This window comes from Amblyomma maculatum, chromosome 3 (assembly GCF_055883805.1).
Source record: "Amblyomma maculatum isolate TAMU_Amacu chromosome 3, ASM5588380v1, whole genome shotgun sequence".
NCBI classification, from domain to species: domain Eukaryota; kingdom Metazoa; phylum Arthropoda; class Arachnida; order Ixodida; family Ixodidae; genus Amblyomma; species Amblyomma maculatum.
Genome location: NC_139346.1, coordinates 181,046,130 through 181,068,807, shown reverse-complemented (window position 1 = coordinate 181,068,807; position 22,678 = coordinate 181,046,130). Strand labels below are relative to the sequence as shown.

The window sequence follows — 22,678 nt, the reverse complement described above, 5'->3', positions numbered from 1 at the left end:
AAGATGGGACAATGAAGCTCGAACTTTTTATAGCTGTACTGCTCCAGTTGCTGAAACGTGGTAACCTAACCACGCTGCCCAACTACGCCCCAGCACAAGACAACTGCCTCTCCCTCCGACCTCCAATTAGAGACGTCTTGCGTCAGCCGCGACTGCCTTATCTCATCAAATTTTTTACTTCATACGTTCACTTGTCTCCGCCACTTAATGCTAGTTTGCTTTGTCCCGGAGTCCACTCCGTCACACCAGGGAATCAGCGATTTTCTCGTCTTTGCGTCATATGCTCTGGCCATGCTGCTTCATGCTTCTTGATTTCTACTGCGATGTCATTAACTCACGCCTTTTTTTTTTTTTGTTTTTTGCTTGACCATGCTGCCCTCTTTCTGCCTGTTAACGTTAAGCCTGTCATTTTTCTTTACACGGGTCTGTGCTCGCTTTTTTATTTAGTCTCGCAGTTCCACCCTATCTCAGAGCATAGGGGAATTCTGGAAAGATAACTATATAGTCAATATTTCCTCAATGACCGATCCCACTTGTCAAGCTTAAATCATTAGTGCGTTCTAGAAAGTTCACTACACAGATATATTGGAATGTCCACCAAACCATCTTGTCGCGAGAACAAGCGTGAAACGCATTGGATATAGGCCTACTTACCGCTTCGGTGCACAAGATATAGTTACGAAATGTCTCGAAGCACTATGCTAAGCAGAACTTGCAATTCTTCAAAACTCTCAGCAGTTACAGCTAAAGGCGAATGTACTCAATGCACCTGGCGAATTCAGGCTGGAGAATTCAGGCGATTATGAGCTGTCCACAGAGTCTGTATAGAGGAGCTAATCTTTGCAGAGAACCACTGCCTCTATTATGGCACGAGTTTTGAAGTATTTGCAGCCCAAGTTTACCCCGAAGCCTGGCAAAGCTGGTCTCATCTTTTTATCCCGATTTCATTTAAGAATCAAGAATCGATCGTTTGCAGTTAGATTAAAGTACCCCCATTCCTCTTTGTCTGGATGCAAAAAGGCCGCTTTGTGGCGCCCTCACAAGTAAGTTACTTTGTCTTTGACACCGATAGTATTCTTGCTGGATGTATTCGTTGCTTTGGTTTGTTTTATGAGGTTTAACATTCCAAAGCGACTCAGCCTATGTAAGAAGCCGTAGTGGAGGGCTCCAGAAACTAGATCACGTGGTCTTTTTTCTAACGTGCACCGAATCGCACAGCAGACGGGCGCATTGCTTTTCGCGCCTATCGAAAATCAGCTGCCGCGGCCGGGATTCGATCCCGCGTCCTTGGGTACATCAGTCGAGCATCCTAACTACTGCGCCACCGCGGCGAGGCGATGTATTTATTGTGAAAGCCAGCTACCAACAAATATTCTTTGTTACCTGGTGCTTAACGTTATATCCTTTTAAATAAGTCGGCACATGCGTGCCGAAACGATGATCCTGTTGCTACAGCCATGCTGTGGAGCTCTGGCATCATTGTCATTGCACATTCGCCTAAACAAGACGACACGCACTATGACTAAGAAACGTTCAGGAAACTCTTGACGCGCTTCAGCGCCTCTGCGTACGCCGGGCAGCCCTTATAGCTCGGGTAGTGGGTTCCGCCGCAGTTACCGCAGCGTCGCGGAAGGTCTCCATAGGGGCAGTTCGTGATGTCGTGGTGGCCGGAGCAACGCTTGCACCTCTGCTTGCGGAAGCAGTGCTTTGAAATATGGCCTAGGCGCTGGCACTTAAAACACCTGACTGGCCTGTCCATGAAGTCCTTCAACTTGTATCTGACGCCCCCCAACTGAACGTCAGGAGGGCGCACCGCGTTTCGCCGAAACGTCAAAACGACCTTGCCCGTGGGCGTTGTCGTCCCGACTCCGTTTCCACCTTCGTCCCTTAGCCTCACAAGCCGCTTAACGTGGATGACACCCTGATTGCGGAGGGTGTCCAGGAGCTCGCCTTCGGTGTAGGATGCCGGTACGTCTCTTATGACGCCGGAACTCTTTTGGTAGGCGTCCGGTATTGAGACGCATACGCCGACTCCACACAGGCGATCACAGTGAAGAAGGCGGTTGACGCCTTGCACAGAAGGCATGTCCACGAGCAGGCAGCCGGCGCTGGTCAAGTTGTGTTGAGACGGCGCCGTGCCCGCGATTAGGGAAACTGCGACGAACAGGTCAAGCGGGATGTCCCGAAGGGATCGCTCACCTGCGGCTTGGATGAACACTGGCACTCCCCTGATCCTGGCAGTTCCGGAGGAGTTGGAAGTGGAGATAAGCTGAGCTCTATCACCAGTCATACCGATCCTTCCACGCTCGTAAGAGGAGGCGATGGTACGCGGCGAGTCGCTCCGCTGTGGTCGAAAGTCGCTTTCATTGCAACTCGTTACAGAGGACTTGCTCCGCCACTCAGTATCGTTTCCAGATAGTTGTGCCCCATGGTGGGCGTGGGACACCTGAACTCGTGAGGTGTCTCGCTCGGGAACGGGATCGTCCTTAGAGACACTTTCCTGCGGAGCATGGCAGTCGTACAGGTACGACGAGCTCTGCGCGTCCTCTTTCGTTACCCGTGGCGACAGAGACGGATTGCCTAGCGATGGTACTTGGTACATGTACGGCAGGTAAGCATGAGGCATGCCGTAGGCATTATTCATTCCGTTGGCGTAAATAAACGGATAGGCTGTCTCAGCAGACACAAACATCGGCTCACACTGAGGTTGTGTCGCCGGACGCCGTTCGAGTGTCGTACTACTGGGCGAACCGTTTCTTGTCTCGTACAGACGGATCAGTGGAGATGGAGGTAATGGAGGGTGCTCTAAAGGTTTAGTCATTTCAATTATGCAGTCTGTGGGTAGCGTGGCCACTGGATCCAATGGAGGGCTGCTGCTGTTGCTGTAGCAGCTACGGCTCGACACGTCACTCATGCTGCGTTGGTCACAAAAGGTGGCCCCAGACGGCCACAATTACTTGTCGCACACAGAGCTAAAGGAAGTCGCACATGGGACAAATAATAAACAACCGGAGCACGTACGACCGTCTTTCTTAAGGAGGTTCTTGTTGTCGCTGCTGGCCGGTTGAAGAAAGGTCTGTGTGTGTTTTCTTCTTTTTTGTCCTTGTCTTCTTTGCGCTACGTTTCCTAAAAAAAAAGAAAGGTCTAGTCGCCGATTATCCAAGAAGCGCCGCAGTTAACGCTCACATTTATTGTGGGGCCTTTAGGTTGTTTCCAGCGGAGATCGACAGCGCATGTGCACAGATTCCTTTCAATATCATCAATATTGGGCTCAACACTATACGCACGCGCATGACTTAGTCAAAGTACTACGCGTTGGCCAAAAGGTCAAACCAGAGCTGAATACAATCCTTCTTCACATTACTGAAGATAGATACCTAGAGGCTACATCTTCTGAGACATTGTGCATGTTTGGTCAGGCGTAACGGTAAGTCAAGTTCGCCTAGTAGGGGCAGAAGCTGTATTGTCGGAAGCAGCTGACTCCTTTCTATCTCCACGTTTTACTGCCTCCACCTGGAAGGTCAGTGATATATTCGCCATTTTACTCTCACCTGCAGCTGCGCTGTGCCTGTCTGCCGTTGGATGCAATACCTCTCTTTCAGAACAGAAGAGAACAATACCATGTGTGAAAATGCATGAAGTTGTATGCACCACAGATGTCGCATTACAGCCTCGCTTTCTACATATTGTCGGCATGAAATAGCGTGAACTTTGTCGATCGAAAACCCCGATAATAGGGTATCTGCACGGTCAATCTCGGATTCATTTCCCGTTTTCTTTCTAAGTGAGTTTTTTTGTTAGGTTGCATTCGATACTGCCGTGCATATGTGGTAACTATTACTGGCGTTTAAAAGTGTAAAAGCGGGGTACTCTTATACATTCAAAATAGAAACGAGGCGATACGATCGTACTGTGGCACGTAACGTAATCACGAGTGACCAATAACCGACGCGGCGAAATACTATCGAACATTACTGCAGTTCGCGCACAAGTCGATAGAAATACTGACGAGCTGCCCACACGTTTGCAGCTGAGGGGAGACAGGCAGGGAGCAATTTCTATCAAGCGGTCCACTTCCTAAGTGACAGATTGGTGCAGTGCTGAATCAGACGTCGGCTAATTAATCATGCTTATGGCTATATGCATCAGCAGCGATATCTTCCACGGTAGACATTCAATCCAAAAGAAATTCCTAGAACTCGCATTTAATTTATGGCCCCGTTCTCGACAAACGCAGCCAGTGTAACTTGGTTCGCGTTGTCTACGTTGAACGATAAGGGGGTCATAAAATATATGCGATCTGTAGAAATTTATTTAGGAATGAATTACCGCGAAGGAAAATATCGCTGCTTACGACGACCGCGATAGCATTAAAATCATCATCGGAGAAAAAAAAAAAAAAAAAAAAAACGCGGCGTCTGGCGTCTCTTGACATAAAATTCACTGATTGGTCGAGGAGGTGCGTGACGTCACGAGACTGTATACATGACAGAGTTGGAAGCTGCGCTTGGTCACGCAGCCCTTTCCTGGCAGCTTCTCGTAATAGTGCTTAATGGACACAGAAAAACTTCGCGTGCCTCTATCGTAGTGGAAAATTGTTTCATCTCTAGCAACATGCGATATTGGTCGCTCAAGATAGAGTATCTATACAGCTGCACAGGCGCAGCATGTTCGACAAGAAGCGAGGACGGAGCATTAGGAGTAGGCTGAGCCGACTCAGACATTTTGCTAGCGCATTCTCAACAAGTAATGTAATTAAGCTTCCCGTAAATGTTTTATTCTCCGGTTTGACTGATTTAGGCTGATTTAGTCAAATAAAGCCACTCGTTCAGGCGAGTAATCCCTCTTCCTTCTCATTACTCCTTCGCGCGGCTGAAGCCCGTTTCTTTTACAGAAATAAAAGTCGAACAAAAAATAAACGAACTAACATCTCAACCTTTACTGATCGCCCTCAGAAAGAATTCTGAAGAAAAAAAAAAAGGATTACGAGCGATACTTGTCTGCTGGACTCTCCTTGAACTGAACAGTGGGAGCAGCCTGGAGCTTTCGTTATCGAAAAGTTAGTGAACCGCAGCGCCTCGCGTTGCCTTTGCTCCACTCCGGTAATCAGTAACTTATGTTAGTTTCTCTTTATTCAGCAGGTTTAAACTAGTAAAATGGCAATCCGCTGGAAAGCAGAGGAAATCATGGGACTGGTAGAATAAGGAAATTAAGCAGCTCATCGAATGAAGACGGATAACATCCAGAGGGCGCAGATAAGAAAAGAACGCGCTGCTTATTCAAAAAAGAACGCACAGCTTTCTCAAAATGGAATAACTAGCACAAGTAGTTCGCTAATTGCTCGAAAGCTGAAGTTCGCGACTTACAACTGAGAATGGACAAAGAAAATCACGCAATCAATTAAGCTTTCTCGGTAAAAAGAATAAAAGAAAGCAAGAGCAGGTGCAGTCAGAAGCTATTTAGGGGGAGACGACTCTGTGAAATACATTACGTAAGTTATATTTTATTCATTTAGGAGTAACGATAGTCTAATCTCCCCTGAATAACAGGCAGCCCACGAGTGCACTGCGAAATGAAGTTTGGATTTGAACGGTCATGAAGAAACAAGGAAGAAAGCAGTACGTACAACGCAGGAGTAGGCGATCGGGTAAAGCCTATTAATGAGTTTCGGGCCAAGCAGTGAGGAACCATTGTTAAAAACACTGGAAGCAATCATATCACATAATCGAATTTTGGACAGCTGGCGACAGATTGGAATTATTTTTATGTATAAATAAAAAGTAGAAAAGCTGAACGTAAAGCCAGCTCATACCGATTAGGGTAACGTCGGTTTCTTACAGCAGCGCGGAAAGTGAAATTAAAAATCGAGATATCACAATTATAACGAGGTACTGCAGGGAAGGCCTTCAAAATGAGTTCAGAAATGGGATACGATTGATTGATTATTTATTTATTTATTTATTTATTTATTTATTTATTTATTTATTTATTTATTTATTTATTTATTTATTTATTTATTTATTTATTTATTTATTTATTTATTTATTTATTTATTTATTTATTTATTTATTTATTTATTTATTTATTTATTTATTTATTTATTTATTTATTTATTTATTTATTTATTTATTTATTTATTTATTTATTTATTTATTTATTTATTTATTTATTTATTTATTTGACGGAAGCTACATACAGCAAGAGTATGCTACCGCACTTTGTTTGAAACGAGCCATGTTTAGCCCTGACTTCACATGCCACAGCGTTGAACTTCTCTTGCAAAGAGGCACCTGGCGTCGGTGGGACGATAATCCTCATTAGCTAGCTCAGTCTGTGATGTCAGAATCCTCACAACTCACACCAAAGTTATTTTTATTTTTATAGCAAAAATTATTTTTGCTATAAAGAAAATTGGTTAATTTGTGGAAAGGACAGATCGTAATTGGGCCGATTGTGCTGCGAAGCGAGCGTGCTACCTTTACATCATGTATACATATGGGTGCAGCAGCGATAAAGGGAGACAGTGAGGTGAGGTGGAGGGATTTCAAAACTTCTGGTAGCGCACCAGGTGCGCGACTGCAAAAATAGGCGACGAGATGCCCTCGCAAAGGTAGGAGACCGCAAAGACAATAGTGAACGGTTTGCCAAGGCAGAAGAGCACTAATGGGCTTCACGCAGAAGGCTTCCCGCCCGCTATCATATTCGTTTCGATTACCAATTCGTTTCGAACACGCACCCCCCCTTCCCCGAAAAGTAGTTTATTATGTCACGTAGTGGCTAAGGTGATATGTAAGTATCGTGGACACCGGCTACTACTTCTTCCCTGTATCACAGGAATATCTGACGTGCCTTTGAGAATGTGTAAGACAGAGCGCCAGCTATTGCGAGTATTTCATTTCGACGACAACACGCGATTCGGTTTGGTTTGGTTTGTGGGGTTTAACATCCCAAAGCGACTCAGGCTATGTGAGACGCCGTAGTGGAGGGCTGCGGAGTAATTTCGACCACCTGGGGATCTTTAACGTGCGTTGACATTGCACAGCACACGGACGCCTCTTCGTTTCGCCTCCATCGAAACGCAGCCGCCGAGGTCGAGTTCGAGCCCGGGTACTCCGGCACAGTAGTTAGGCGTCTTACCACTGCACCACCCCGGCGGGGTATTCGTACCTAGATTTAGGTGAACACACGGAAGACAAGAGTGATTCGCCGGCGTACTATGCTCACCTAGAGGGAATCAACCAAGCGGCGCATCGTTGGGCGATTCCCGGCCGTTGAGCAGTGTACCGTGCTGGACCCGGACCGACGAGGCCACCGCTGCTGATTACCTGCATTGAATAGACAGGAAGCATGACACTACTGAATAAAAGTTGTGGATTGCGTATCGGTGGAATTCACCTCGTGCTGCTTTCAGCTCCTGAAAAAAATTGTCTACCTCGTAAAGTTCCACGCTTTGCCAGGAAAACTGATAGAGGTCCCTGTGCGCGCAAAGCCAGCGGAGGATTAATGGTCCGAATTTTCATAGCCACTGCTCCAGGAGTAATAGCGTTTTTGGAATTCTAAAAGCAGAGATGGCTGCTCTGCAGGTGTTTAACTGCATTCTCGTTCCTATATGTAATAACAATAAGTCAACTACTAGAATGGATTTAACCGGCGTTAACATATTCGGAGGTAGTTAACATATTCTGCTGTTTTATGATATCCGATAATACTGGCATTACGTTTCCGCAAAAAGCCATCTCACTTCAAAAATTCCCATTTAAAGATTGGGGGCGAGCCTCTTAGAAATACTTGACACACAAAATTTTCGAGGTCACTGTGCACACAAAGCTAACAAGTGATTTTCAAACTCCACAATAAGTCGCCAAAATTTGCTCAGCCACAGGTACGATGGTAAGTCCGTGTAGGAAATTATAAAGACACTCGAGGCTATTACTAATTGTCATCTCTATGTCTAATGCAGCATGCTTCTTATCTGCAGTAGTTGAAATTTGAACTACTGGACTTTAGGTAACCGCCTTATGGTTAACACGGTTCACACGTTTTATGACGTCCGCCAGCACTGGTATACTTTGACGAAAGAACCATCTTTTTTCCAAAGCGCCGATCTTTTTTATTTAGCAGCGGAATCGCCTGAAGAATCTAGTACGTTTCCACATTTTTTTTATTGTTTGCTTTGCATGCCCCTTTGCATTCGACCTCAGTTTAAAATGCTGAGCGAAGAAGGAGATGAACACGCATTTTCAGCTTGAGTAGGCGTTCACCAGAGAGGAAACCTGTAGGTCAAGCTGAGATCTATGGTATGGTTTGTTATGGCTTATGGGGTTTAACGTCCTAAAGCGACCCAGGCTATGAGAGACGTCATGGTTGAGGGCTCCGGAGATTACGACCACCTGGGGTTCTTTAACGTGCACTGACATCGCACAGCAAAGGGGCGACTAGCTTCTCGCCTCCGTCCAAAAGCGGCCGCCATGACCGGGATTCGATCCCGCATTCTTGGGCACAGGAGTCGAGCACCGAGTCAGAATGGCAGTTCTCGACGCTGATTTTGTTTACCATGACACACAATCTTTTCGTAGCATTCCTTTATTAGCGGAAAAGCAGGTGAAGTAATTTTCTATTTATTACCTTAATGCGCATAGTTTGCGTAACAAGGATGAAGAGGCTTGTAGTTTTTTGTCTTCATGAAAGCACGAGTATAATGTTTTGGGATTTTTAGAAACCTGGTTTAGGGATTCTGATGATATAGTGCTTTTTGAAGGTTATGAATGTGAAGATTGATGGAGGAAAGGTAAAATAGGCAATAGTAATGCAGAATACATTAAACAAAACCTTTGCTATGAAGTTGCGTCCGACCGCACACTTTACAACCAGCATTACGAATCGCTTTTTGTCAAAACCAGGGCATTACTGTTATACAAACTTTCTGTACTCGAACTTCCTGGTGATATTATTGTGATTTTCATATCCACCTTTTCCGACACTCCGTTGTAGCTAGCAGCTTCGTTGACATTTTGTCTTCTTATAGTTTCTGCAGTCATATCAATCTAATCTGGTCACTGATAATACTCAATCTTTCATAGATCTTTGTTTAATAAGTTGTGATCAACCCACCATAACGGCTGGTGTCCTTGCTATATTGACGAGAGCGATCACTATCTCTTCTGTTTTATACCAAGAAGATGGTCTACAGATTTTCCTGGCAAATAAAGAACACACGCTACACGAATGATAACGAAGGCCAACATTGAACAGTTTCGACCTCTTATAACCGCTGTAGACTGGCACGAAATTTAGCAATACTAAACCTCAGTGATTGATACGAACGATTTCTAGAAAAATTTGAATTATATAATATCGCATTGCCCACCGTAATGATAAAAAAGCAAAAGGGCTAGGAAACCATGGATTACACGTGAGCTAGTGCTATGTATAAAAGCTCGAAATGCTTTTTCATAATTTTTTTTTTATCTTGCAGAGAAAAATTATTATTATAGGAATATAAGAAAATCCGCAAAAAGTTAGGTAACAATATATATAAAAAAAAAACGCATCCGCTACTATGGCACCAAATTTGCGTAAATTTATTATGAGCCTCAGAAGACATGGCGCATTGCAGAAAGCTTATTTAGTAAAGTCACACCTGCTGAATTGAAGATCGATAACTAAAATCACAGCAATGTGGCTATCAGAATTGTGTTCAATAGACATTTTGTAACCTTTGAAACTTTTATTACCCCCGGTTCTTATGATTTTGTTAATTATATTCGGTGTAATTCATCTAACTCCATGTTTCTTTATCCGACCACTGAAACGGAAATAGTTTGCTTAATTAATGGTCTTAGAAATAACAGTTCATGTGGTTTCGATGGCATTACGGCGGCGTCGATGAAAGCAGTATCTGATATTCTATCTGAAGTATTATGCCGCTTAATAGGTCAAGTATTATCTACAGGAATATTCCAAGATAAAATGAAAATGGTTAGTTCTGCGCACAGGGTGTGCCGTCGACTGTATTGGTAACTATCGCTCAATATCAGTACTCCCGCTCTTTTTCAAGGTAACTTAAAAAGTAAATAATTTAAGGTTAATTAAGCATTCAACAGAAAGCGTGTTGCTCTCTGCAGCCCAGTATGGTTTCCAGAGAGCTAAGTCAGCCGAGTCTGCCTTTTTATTCATTAAATATAAGTTCGCAGATAACATAGAAATGCTATAGAAATCGTTTTTGGATTTTAACAGAATTTGACTTTTGCAAAAATTACCGCATTGCGGAATAAGGGGCGTTGGCGTTAGCACTTCAGCTATTCAATGACACGAGTGCCTTTTTTGCCGCACAAAACTTATCCTCTCTAGTGCCTGTAGCTAAACAATGGCTTGAAGATTTGTCGAGATGGCTCTGTGCCAACCCGCTGATTTTAAAGCAATAAATACATTTATCAGATTATCTTTTCAGTCTAGTTCCTTAGAACACATTTCAGTACATAAGTATCTAGGTGTCTTATTTCCCGAAAATCTCCACCGGTCTTACCATGTAGCCATTGCAACGAGCAAAACTACTCGATACATTGGTATGCTAACCACATTTCGCTCACTTCTCCTTGACTTGCGAAAACAATTATATTTTTCTTCACTGTCCACTCTCGTGTGTATGTGTGTAACACTGTCTGTTGATATGGGAAGCGGTACGCAAGCAACCAAGGAAAAAAAATCTATTTTGCAAAAAAACGCCTTGTTTCATCTACAATCCGTCTAGATGCGATTCTGTTTCAGCATATGTCAAAAGAAGCCAAATATTATGTATTACAGCCTTCTATAACCGGCGACTATATGCATTTATATACTGACAATACAAAACAGGTTGTAACGCATCTTTAAGTACGTTCATTACGCTCCTCCTCGCTACTTCTTCATAAATATAACCTTTCTAAAACCTCGAGTAAAAACCCTATATGGAATGCATTGATTCACTGGCAAATTCCTAACCTTTTGAACCGTTACCAAGATATATTTGAATATAATTGAACAGTAACCTTCCCATGATAACCTTCACCAAAAACAACAACAAATGTATACTTTCAAGAACGTACGTGATTATTATCTTTTTTATTTTTCATTGTCTTCTTGCATGTACTCGTTTTGAGCCTATTCTATTCAAGTGCGCTTATGAATGCTTTATGTGTAATTACTCCTCGTTTGCAACTGTATTGCATCCAAACCTGTGACCTATTTTGCACTGCTGTTGTGTTGCACGTTAACTACGGTACCGAAGGTCCAGTCAGGTGAATTGTATGTCACCTTTAGCCATAGTCCCAAGGAAAAATTTGTATTTTGCTACAAATTTCAAAAATAACAATAAACAACAATAAACCACCACCACCGCGGCAGGTACTGAGACTTATGGTGATATGGCGGTGCAGCTTCACCGTATTGAACTAGGACGTCTCTTGTAGCCTGAGCCGCTTTGGGGCTTTAAAACTCATAAACCAAACCGTATTGAACTAGATAACATGTTCTATTGTGAAATCAACTGAAACTAAAGAGTGTGTGAAATGATTCATTATTTCAAATTTCTATCTATGTTTATGAATTTAGCTGATTGCTGCCCTCTCTGAAACGAGTAGAGGACCTAATTTCGTTTCTAATTAAGCGCTTTTGCTTCGTTCCTGAGGCGTCAAAGTTTAATAACATAAATTGATTTTCACAAAGACAGCAGACCCGCTAGGCTAAACTCGCTGATGTCGACAGCAGCCCAATTCAGACGGAAACAGAAAGTGGAGAGCGACAGCTGAAGTTTTACTTTGACTACGCAGTCACAAGGTAACAAGCAATGACGTCATCAATCAATCTTCCAACACAGCTTCACAATCCTACTATCACGACTCTCCGAGTTAGAATCCAAATCCAACAGCAGCGAGTGACCCATTTATTGTGGAGAATAGCTGATGGTTGCACCGATTAGCGTTGCGGCTAAGTTGCCTGAAACTGTAAAAAACCTTTTCTGAACTGTACTATTCTGAACAGAAGCTTTTTTTCCGCATAAAGACATGATTGAATCGGTCATCTAAAACGGACTAGTGAAAAGATACACCGATCCTAGTGCTTTTATGAGAAGTGTTAGCAACGCTCTACGAGAACGGATAGGGCCAGTTAACTTGAATGCCCCATATTCCTATCCTATAATTTACAAATTACACGGGGCCAAGGTTCAATACTGCCCTTGATAAGATCAAAGGGATCTAACGGTCTATAAAAGCGGATAGTTTGGTCTATGCAGTCATATGCAGTCATGGCCAAAAGTTTGTGATACGCGGGTTTCACTGCGGTCAAGCAGAAAATGCCGCGGAAAGCACAAGTGGACCTGCGAGCTGTAACGTCTGAAATAAATACCAACTTTCTGGCTAGTGATATGGCGCAATCGTAAATTATTTTCAGCAATCTGAATCTTTAAACATTTCTCTATAGCCATACATCCGACAACAAAATAATGTGAGCATCAACGCGCCATAGGATGTTGTACCTGAGGTGTTGAGAAAGGGACGTGTGCATTACTGTCTTTCACACTGCGTATTATTTTCCTCGATTCGAGCGGAAAAGCTGTTGATATGCAGCGCTAGACGCAAGGGGTCGCTGTTTTTTAACTGCTGCGTCGCGCTCGCAGTTTGGCGCCGAGAATGTGGTACTTATGAATCCGCTAACGGTAAATCACTCGCTTTACAAACTCGTAACCATGCTGAGATTTTCCCTCCTCAAAAATTGAAGAATGTGTTTTATGAGGCTGAAAGTCGAGAATAGGCGTCCAAATATCGCAAAGCACCCCTCCTAGTCACATTGATGATGTGCTAAACAGTTCACCAAGTCTGCACGATGGCTTCTTAGAAAAATACTGATGAATGCTGATTTCTAGCCGCATTAAAGAGGAAACTGACACATTCGACATTATACTATTCAAGCATCAACCTCATATTACTCTCCTAACCAAGACCTAGCTACATTAAAATAATAGCAGGCACTTCAGTCCTTCTTACACACATTTTCGATAAATTAGGCTAACCCGATGGGGTGCATACTGTAGCTGTCGTATTAAAAAAAAAAAAAGTATATGCTGATGTCTTAGAAGACGTGTCTGACGAATGTTTGCCCGTGTTGATAACCTGTAGAGGTAGAGGGGGGGGGGGGGGGGCTCTATAATCAGCGCACTTACAGACCAACAGACCATATTTAAGTTAATTACGGCATGAAATTTTCAGACGCGAAAAGAGCAAAGTTACATTGACCCGGGATTCATTTGCGCCGAATATTCAGTGGGAGAGCCTTGATGCTGGAAACGCGTAAAACTAACATATGTATCACTGTTGCCTTCACTGTCATGTTGCGTTATAAGTTCACGTATGTGGTACATGAATAAGCAATAGGGCACAAGAACACTTGCAACTGAATCCTTGGTTTGGTTTGGTTCGTGGGGTTCAGCGTCCCAAAGCTACTTGGACTACGAGAGACGCCGTAGTGGAGGGCTCCGGAAATTTAGACCACCTGGGGTTCTTTAACGTGCACTGACATCGCACAGCACACGGGCGCCTTGTTCTTCGTCTCCATCGAAAAGCGGCCGCCATGGGCGGGATTCAGTCACGCATCCTTGGATTCAGCACTCGAGCGGCTTAGTCACTGCATCACCGCGGTAGGACAACTGAATTCTTGATTTAGCTTTTTTGTACCAAGAGTTATTTTACTATTTCGTTTGCACAAAATGTGGATTGTTCGATCACATTTTAGTGCACATAACATTGCAAAATATTCCTCAGGGCTTTGTTTTAACGATTATTATCTTGCCGATGGCGGTTACCTAACGGATCACAAGAAAGCCTCTCTTGATTTCAAAGGGGCTGATATCTTCTTTCTCTATAGCCTGCTAAGATATATATCATTACTGTATAAACAGATTCGTGCCTAGTAAGAAAAAAAAATTCGCACCCTTGAATATTATCAGTCATTATTTATATGAAATGCATAGCAAACGCGCATCATATTCAGATAAAAGAAGCGCTGGCTTTTTTTCAACGGAAGGTTAAAGTAGCAAAATAATTTGTTTTTATATTTCTCTACCTACCTCGAAGAATCAGCCTAAATATTTTGGAAATGTGACGGGGAGAAAAAAACGCTGATTTCTCGAATAATTATTCATAGTCTTCCGATAACAGGCAACAGACACGCAGCGCAACATTTTAACGAGTGTTTTCAAAGTGCCTTATCTGTGTCAAATGCCTACACAGCGAGGTATCGAAAAAGCTTGTTTTACTGTGTTTTGCTTCTTATAGTAGAGTAATCAGTACACTGCTAAACCTTAAAACCAAAATTTCTCGTTGTGTCCTGGTGACATTCTAAGCATACTTCTAAAATGATAGCATGAACTTATTGCTAAATTATTTGCAAAGTATTTTCCCACTTCAATCTAGTCAGGACAATGAGCGGATGACCAGAGGGGGATCCGATTTACTTCCATTTTCAAGAAGGGGTATTGTCGATTGGTACAAAATTACCATCTAATTTTGTAAATGTTGCAGTGCTGAAAACTCGTGCAACACAATGTGGCGAATTTCAATGAGGTAGCTGTTGATAACAACGAGCTGACAGAGATTCCGCCTGACGTCGGGGAGGGGCATTCAACTGAATTGCCAAACGATATCGGTGATTCATTCTTTTGATTTATCTCTTGACAATAAACGGTCAATTCATGCAGTATATTTAAATTCCACACAGTCTTCAATAATCTTAACACTCAGACCGAATTGCATACTTGACATTTTCGTCCGTTGTACGTAACATTGCTTGCGTGAACAAATGGGTTCAGTAATTACAATTGGCAAACAGAGCTCTTCCATTTTCGTGAGCAGCACTACAACTAAGTGTTTTGAATCGCGTTGTATTTTGTCTATCATCACAAAGGCATCTAAGGTAGTGTCTAGAACCCCTTGCTCTTATCTCTCACACTCCCCCCCCCCCCCCCCCTCCTCCATGAAACAATACTGTTTGATGATTTTGTTTAGAGCTGTAACTTGCCCGACTGATCACGTAATTCCTATTGATGCCTTAACATATAAAGTGCTCCCACTAATAGAAAGTGATTATATACACTTGTAATCTGATATCACTGTGCGTTAACCGTAAAAAAATCTGTTTTTTATACATTATATTCTTCATCTCAACGTGGAGCTGGCAACTGCGAATAATCTGACGTCACCTTAATTTTCACCTTGTCCTGACACACGCACATTAATACGATTTGCTCGTTCAATTTCATCAAACTATGGTTCCTGAGACCCAAACTTAAAGACGGCCTTCTTGATATGAAATCGCCCTGGCATGCTTCTCATTTGCTGGGTGGAAGCTAGATCACGTATGTGTAGAGGTCCCGGTCGTAGCCAATCTGTACAAAAGCCAATTTTTTATTTGTTTCTCTATTAAAATAGAAAACTACGTGGTTATTATATATGCGCGAGGCTATTATACCTAGTGAGGAATCAAGAAACACTGATTGTCACAAGCACAGTTCTGGAGCAATCATTAAACACAATGATCAAACTCCGTCCCGTTCTATTTAAGGAACACTTAAGTCTGTGTTATAATAATAAGGAGGACGCATCGACGATAAAGCTTGATGCACGTGGAACGTAACGAGCATTAGGAAGTGCCTTATGCATAAGTTAGCACATGCCGCTGATGCGCTCGGGTATAAACCCAAATAACCAACGCATCTTCTCTAAGGGAACGAGTGAGAAAATTACCCACACCAGAAGCACTCTCCGTAATATTTTGGCCGGGCCTTATCATCTCCGTCGAAAGTATACTGCCAAAGGAGTTTTCTTCCCAGTCCCGCGCAGAGTGCCTCATTTTGCGTCCTCGGCGATCATGTTCGTTCGAATGCGGAAGGTCCCTGTGTCCTCAGACTTACCAATCTCTGAACTATCCGGTATGCTGGAGGCTACACAGCAAAAAGATTTTGATAAAAAATACAGAAACTTTCTGGCCGCTGTCCTGCCAGAAACTTTCTGTTCTGCTATATTTTCTGTTTTTAATTTTTCTGTCATTTTACAGCTTTTTCTGTTTGCAACCGATAGAAACTTTTTGTAAATTGACAGAAATTTTCTGTTATGCCTCTTTTTTGGTTTTTATAGGGTTTTTTTCTGCGCAGTTAAAAGTGGGATCCAAATATATCTTCTTTACTTGTCTTTCATTTTACGTTACCTGCCTGTAACAACAAAATTGCGTTAAGCGCAAACTTCTTCAATGAACATTATTTCTAAGGCGAAAGCCTTGCCAACCCCCTCTCAAGAATATCTCTCGGCGCTGGCAATACTCGATGGCACCCATAAAGTTGGCCACGCAACAGTCGTTGCCTAGACACCAAAAAGAGGCAAGTGAAAAATGTGTAACAGATACCACTGTAGCTGGGAGCCAACCAACAACGAACCTCAATGTGGCGCCACTAGTTATATTCTTTCGAATCGAAATTGTTACGCAGCCGTTCGTCGGACAGCGCCTTCGGTGTTGTCATATCATTTCGCTTTCTTTTCAGAATTTACCTGCTTTTCAAGTGAAAATCAGTTCGTGGTAGAAGATAGAACAGACGACAAAAATATATCGAATTGTTTGCCTTCCACTGGAGGTTTCGCCTGGAAAACAGAAAATTAGTTTTTTTCGTGAACGTATTACGGTCATTGAAGTAGAACAGATATTCTCTGTACGGAGACATAAATTTTCTATAAAAATACCTGTAATTTCACACACATTTTTTACTGTGTACTGCTAAACAGCCTAGAAACGAACCTGTTGGGTAATTTTGAAGGTGACTGTACATGCGTGCTCTATGGAAGTCTTACACTAAGCCAGGTATTACGCGCATTGAAAACGTCCAAACTAAGGCAGTGAAATTGTCACAAGCTGCCTCTGATATAGAGCGAAAGTTACGGGATTTCCTGCCTCACATGTAGGGCGGAAATAACGGGATCTCCTGGCTCCTTAGAGCATGCTTCGACATGAATCCCAGAGCAGCGACCGTCAAGCGCGCGTCCTTGACGATGGGTTGCAGTGAAAACAGCCGAGAGTAAAAAAAGAGAGACCGCAGCCCGCCCGCGGCAGTACGCGCTGGGGAGATTCAGTCTTCCGGCCCTCTGTCGCGGCTGCTCGCTCTGGGAAAGTGTCTTGTTTTTCACCGAGCCCGCGATCAACTCATGGTTTCTCCTCACCTTACGGCCGCCGCTACCGATGAACTCTGCGACTTCGACGCCTCGTCTAACAAGAAAGCCGTGAGAATTCCTTTTTGCCACAGACTGTCGATTAATAGAATATTGTTTTTGCCTCTGTTTAAACCTTGATCTGTCTCAGTATTTTACGCTGTGTTTTCTGTGGAACTCTCACCCCTACTTACTACTATATATGGTATACTTGCTTTGTTATCTTTATAGTCTTCTTTTATCGCAGCGTTTGTTCAGTTTCGTTTTTTCGCTCTTGTCATTTACCGAGTCATTTTTATCCCTATCACGTCGTGGCGTTTTATTATTTTTTGTTCTATTATTATGTAGTATAGTTCGGACTACTACCTATAAATATCGCAATGTTTTGTAGACAAAAACTGATTTTCTTGAACTTATATTCCTCAATCACACACCGACACACGTGCTTCATGGGTTGACTGGCCTAAAATTGAACTGTGTTCTCAAACCTCATAGAGGGACGTCGGGTAAACGTAAAGGGAATTTCGTTCCTCCGTTAACCGTAATAGCGGAGGTTTGTGACGGAGATTTATAATTAATAAGCTCTCAAGACTTGACCTTTTTAAAAAACTATAAAGGAGAATTTGATACCTATTTTTGAATTACACCGAAAACAGCTGGTACTATAGCTTCTTCTCCTTCTTCTTAGCAATAAGTATGCAATAAACAGACTCCCTTACTAGCGCTTCTAATAACAAGCTACATAAGACAACTATTTTGACTCACTGATTCTTTATTACATTCAAAGGAATGCGTTAAACTTTCCCCTTATTCGTAGCACAATATCAACCACAAAATATACGTGACAAATGATGTATTACACCATGAGGTTTGTATTCTTTAGTGTTTCCACCAAGTCTTCTTCGCCTGTTGATCGACAGCCGAAGTCTACCCGTAAAGCGTAATGAAAGAATAAAATCTGTAGGCGTTAAACGGAAGCAGTTGACCTCTTTACGCCGAAGATACTACGAGGCATAAAAGTATCGGCTAAACCTTCTAATGCTATGCAGTAGTCATCGGTACCGTAAAAGTACCTATTACATCCACCAGAGGACGAAAAAAATATTGTCCTATTTCAGTGGTGCGGCATTACACTAACCTCAACTAATTAATTCTTGCTTTCCGAATTGTCATATGTGTTTCGTACACCTTATGTCTACCAAACAAAATCATTTGAAGGCATAAAACGCTATTCGCACTCCGTAGTGGAATACCAAGGACAAAAACAAAAAACAAAAAAACACACACACACACACACAAAAAAAAAAAACGCCGATTCTCAGTCTTCTCATTCCTGTATAACGCTGCTTCCCCTCCTGGCCAAGCTAGACTGCACAGCCACAAACGGCTCACTACCATAGCACATATGCAGTCCGTATACGGTTCACAAAAAGTTCATCAGCGGCTTGTAAAGGCGTCCTATTGATATTTTTAGTATAAGCTTCTCATTTTTGGCGAAGCCTGAAGCGCTAAAAAAGACAGGGACGTAGCGCTTCGCCAAAAAATGAGCAAAATCTACCAACTAGCCCAAGAAACAGCTTTACTGTATAGGCTTCGTTTACAACAAGAAATCGGGCCAGCAGCCACGCCGCTGCTGTTACGAAATTCCCTAATAGTATCGCCTTAAATTGATCTCTTAACAAAACAATTGAAATTTATGAATGGACATTCAGCATGAAAGGTTTCCCGCTTACCATTGCACACGCTCTTTCTGGGCGCAAAGCAAGGACTGGACAGCTTGGAGGCAGCTTCAAACACTACACAGGAAGCCGAAGAGCCATCGCTCGACGCTTCTCTCAACATGGTTATCGTGAAGGGCAAGGAGTAACTATCTGGACGTGACGGGCAGTCATTGTTTTTCTTCGGGATACGCAACGACTGATACGAGAGCCCAAAGTGCGCGATACTGGACCGAATCCTTGCTGCAAAAGTGCGCAATTGTGAACATTAGGAGCACTGAAACTGTCATATCTACGATATATCGAGGCTAAAAGAGGCATATCATTTACGCGACAGCACGGGCTGGCTAACTGCGCGTGAACTCTGAGGATCAATGAACGGCACACTGTGGCGTCGGAAAGACATCAACCCTACTCTTTGCAGACCACGTACGCCCTCATATAAACAAACGCATGCGCTTTTAAGAGTGACGAATACATTTGGGAATATGGCCAACAAACTTGACCCTATGTTAATGTGCGCGCCCTGAGTCATTAAGCGACGTTAGTTGGTGATGACGATGATAATGCGATGTTATAGTTGGCCTATTCTCATTGGTGCCAGCGATTACTCTAAGTTAGAAAAATTTGCAGTCTAATGCACTGCGGTTGATCCTGCCCGTTGAAGAATGCATTTCAAAACTGCCCCTCTCTTTTATGGTTCTTTCGCCCAGCAGCGAAAAGGCTCAGAACAGCAGCGCCCCTTTCTTTAAGATGAATGAGGATGGAGGAGAAAACATTAACCGGAGTAGCGAGACGCGAGAAGATGTGTTGTGTTGTGTAGTGTTGGGTTTTTTTGGCGCATAAGCAACTAAGGCTATCATGCGTCAAGAGCAAGGTTATTTTTTGTGTGTGAAACAAAGGGGGAAAACGCGTGTGTTCTAACTAGAGTTTGTTTAGAAAGTCTCCTTTTACAAAACGGGTTGTGTTGGTTTTTATGGCGCATAAGCTGCTAATGCAATGATGTGGAAAGCTTGAGGTTTTAATTTGTTTACTGATGCACACTTGATTTATTCTACAGTTTGCGTAAGACATTTGCTTCTTTTAGAAAACTGAAAACACAAGACAAATCTACAAGTCCATCTTCGCCTAAAATCAGTTTTGGATGAAAATGAATGTGTTGTTTGTAAAACGGGGTAAAATATTTTTTTCTTAGTGTTTCGAGACCTGTGCATGATAATAAGACCTGGTTAATAGTTGTTCTCCACATTTTTCGCATTGCGGTTTGTCTCTTTTTGTCAGCAGAAAATTGTGTGTCAGGTGTGTGTGTCCAATGCGAGAAGAGAAATCAAGATTCGCCGCATCATGTTGTTGGTGTCATCACATGCTTATTACCCGACGATATTATTGGATTAAACTTTAAGTTCACGCCAAATGTACTATCCTAGGCGCGTTCTTCCTATACCATAAAAATTAAAGGCGCAAAACCTTTTTTTTTTCTTTTCACTGTTTCAGTCATTATCCTGCGTATTTCGTTACAATAAAGGCACCTTTTTTGCATCGCTACAATTACATGCTTAATTTCATGCGCCCTGGAAAGTTCTGGATAGGAACTGCGCGGTTGTTGAACTTCAAATGAACTTTAATGAGCTTTAGGCCCATGTCATTGCTAAAAAAGGCGCACACCAGTCGCACACAGCGAGATTCAGTCAACCGAGAACGTGCAGAGCTGCGAAGGCGCTAAACCAATGAAAAAAAAAAAAAAAAAAAACATCCTATCGCCCCTTACACAGCGCAGAGATAACAGTGATTGCATCGCGCCGCAACTCCCTCCCCACCTCATCCTCTCTTTTCCTAAGGCAAACGGCGAACGCCCACTACGAGGTCTGGATAGGCTTATACGGATACTATGGATGCTGTCCAGCCTCCGATATGAGCACGTTCCCCTACCGACCCATGTCCCAGAGAGCAGCAGCTGTGATCAGATAAGTCCAGGAAGGACAGATCCCACTGAATTCCGACACGCGATGACAAAAACACTCATTGTATACAATTTCGTAGCCGTGCCCCTGGAGCATTGTGCCCCAATGTTGAGGAAGTCGGGGCAAAAGGGGGTGTACGTAGAATGGCTGAATAATGGCTGTACACAAAGTATGGCGACTGTTTTTTTTTTTTTTTTTCAGTTAAATGCTTCTTCATACTGCTAAACGGGGTCGAATTTGGATCTCAATTTCAAAGACTGTTTCAAACTTTATCTTAGCCTTTCTATTGATGGCCACTCTTATCTCACATGCATGCTGCAATATGCATTTCGCGGGTTTTCTTCCTTGGCTCCCGTTGCTTGCTGTTCAGCTGTGAAAACATTTGAGGCGCTTTCTTTAGACTGTGTAACCAGAACACCTAACAATTCCATGGTTCAGTGTTGTTGGCACACAATGCACTCTTTGCAAAGTGGTCGAGTTTATAGTCAGTGTCGAAAAATAAAACAAGCACCCCTCATCCTGTCCTGTTTGTCTCTTTCATGTCAGCGTTTAGTCGCACTGGTTTCATCGACGTTTTGCAGTCAACCAACTAACCCAAACCGCAATGGTTGATCTTACGTACTTTCGTCTAAGTTGCGACCTACCTGTAGGAAATTCCGAAATTTAATAGTGCGATGATAATTAAATTAGAGAGGTTCTTGTTTAAAAAAAAATCCGTATACATCTACGCCTGGCTTAAACGCGTGCACCTTTCCCACTTGTTACAGGTACACTGCAAGATTGCAAACGCATTTGTCTACTAAAGGTGACAGCGCGGTGGAAAGAAAAAAGAAAGGAAGATGTCTAACAATGCATACGGACGGCCGACGCTGTACCAAGCATAAAGGAAGAATAAAATTGCGATAAGCAACCCACTTTATGCGAGGGAGAACGCCGTTAACTTTACATTATCTGCCGCTTTCCCCTGTCGTGGGCCGACCAGGATGGCCGCATTTACAGGTCGCACAGGAGCAGCCAGCCAAAAAGACTTCGCACGTTTACATAGGCGAAGAGAGCCAAATTTTTACAACCGTGACCAGCAGATCAGTCAGTGATCCAAATCGTAGACATCACAATCCAGACACCGGTGCGCTGGCACCGCTGAGCCTATTATGGAGCATGTCTATTAGGGAGCATATTATTCTCTCCATTTAGGCTTGCTTTTTGGAGGTATAAAGAGCTTGCCTGATTGAAGTTAGTCAAGGAATGGCTCGTGCTTAATTTGTATATCGCTTTCATTATTTTAACTTCTTGAAAGCTAAAATCTGTAACAGTGCAAGGCAATACTGAGCCGAAATCTGGAAGCAAGGGTTTTGTTTACGCCTAAGGGTGAAGAAGACAAGTGTGCGCCAAAAAAAGCGAAATTAGTGCAGGGCAGACTAGAACTTCGGAGCGAAAAAAGATGGTGACGATGGCAATTACCGTTTTCCTACACAAAATAGTAGATACATTAGGCCGACCACATCAGTTGCGACGACATAGGCCTGCACAGGGCCAAATTTCGAGCATGCATCGCCCAGCCTGGAGTGGCATTGAAATACCCTCAACCCGGACCAGCACTGTGCTCAACTGCAAGGCTCGCCGGCAGGCCGGCCCGGCCTGACCTGCTGAATTGCAGTTGAAGCGATGACACCAAGAAATAATTTCAAGATGGCGAGTTTGTTTACCTTTAGATGTTAAGCTCTCTTGTCTAAGATGACAAATTTGCGGACTGCACAGAGGCACAGCGCATAGG

At 43.1% G+C, this 22,678-nt stretch overlaps 1 protein-coding gene across 3 annotated transcripts in view; it reads right to left on the bottom strand.

Annotated features, from left to right (window-relative positions):
- The window catches only part of LOC146197094 (uncharacterized), a 200,701-nt gene that overhangs the window by 154,163 nt on the left and 23,860 nt on the right, over positions 1 to 22,678 (bottom strand). For 2 of the 3 annotated variants that reach the window (XM_084598839.1, XM_084598837.1), the window contains exon 2: positions 7,225 to 7,325. In XM_084598839.1, coding sequence (XP_084454965.1) covers positions 7,225 to 7,325 — 101 coding nt within the window. Of the gene's footprint in view, positions 1 to 7,224; positions 7,326 to 18,958; positions 19,045 to 22,678 lie in introns of those variants that run through there. The other variant, XM_084598838.1, reaches the window with a different exon arrangement.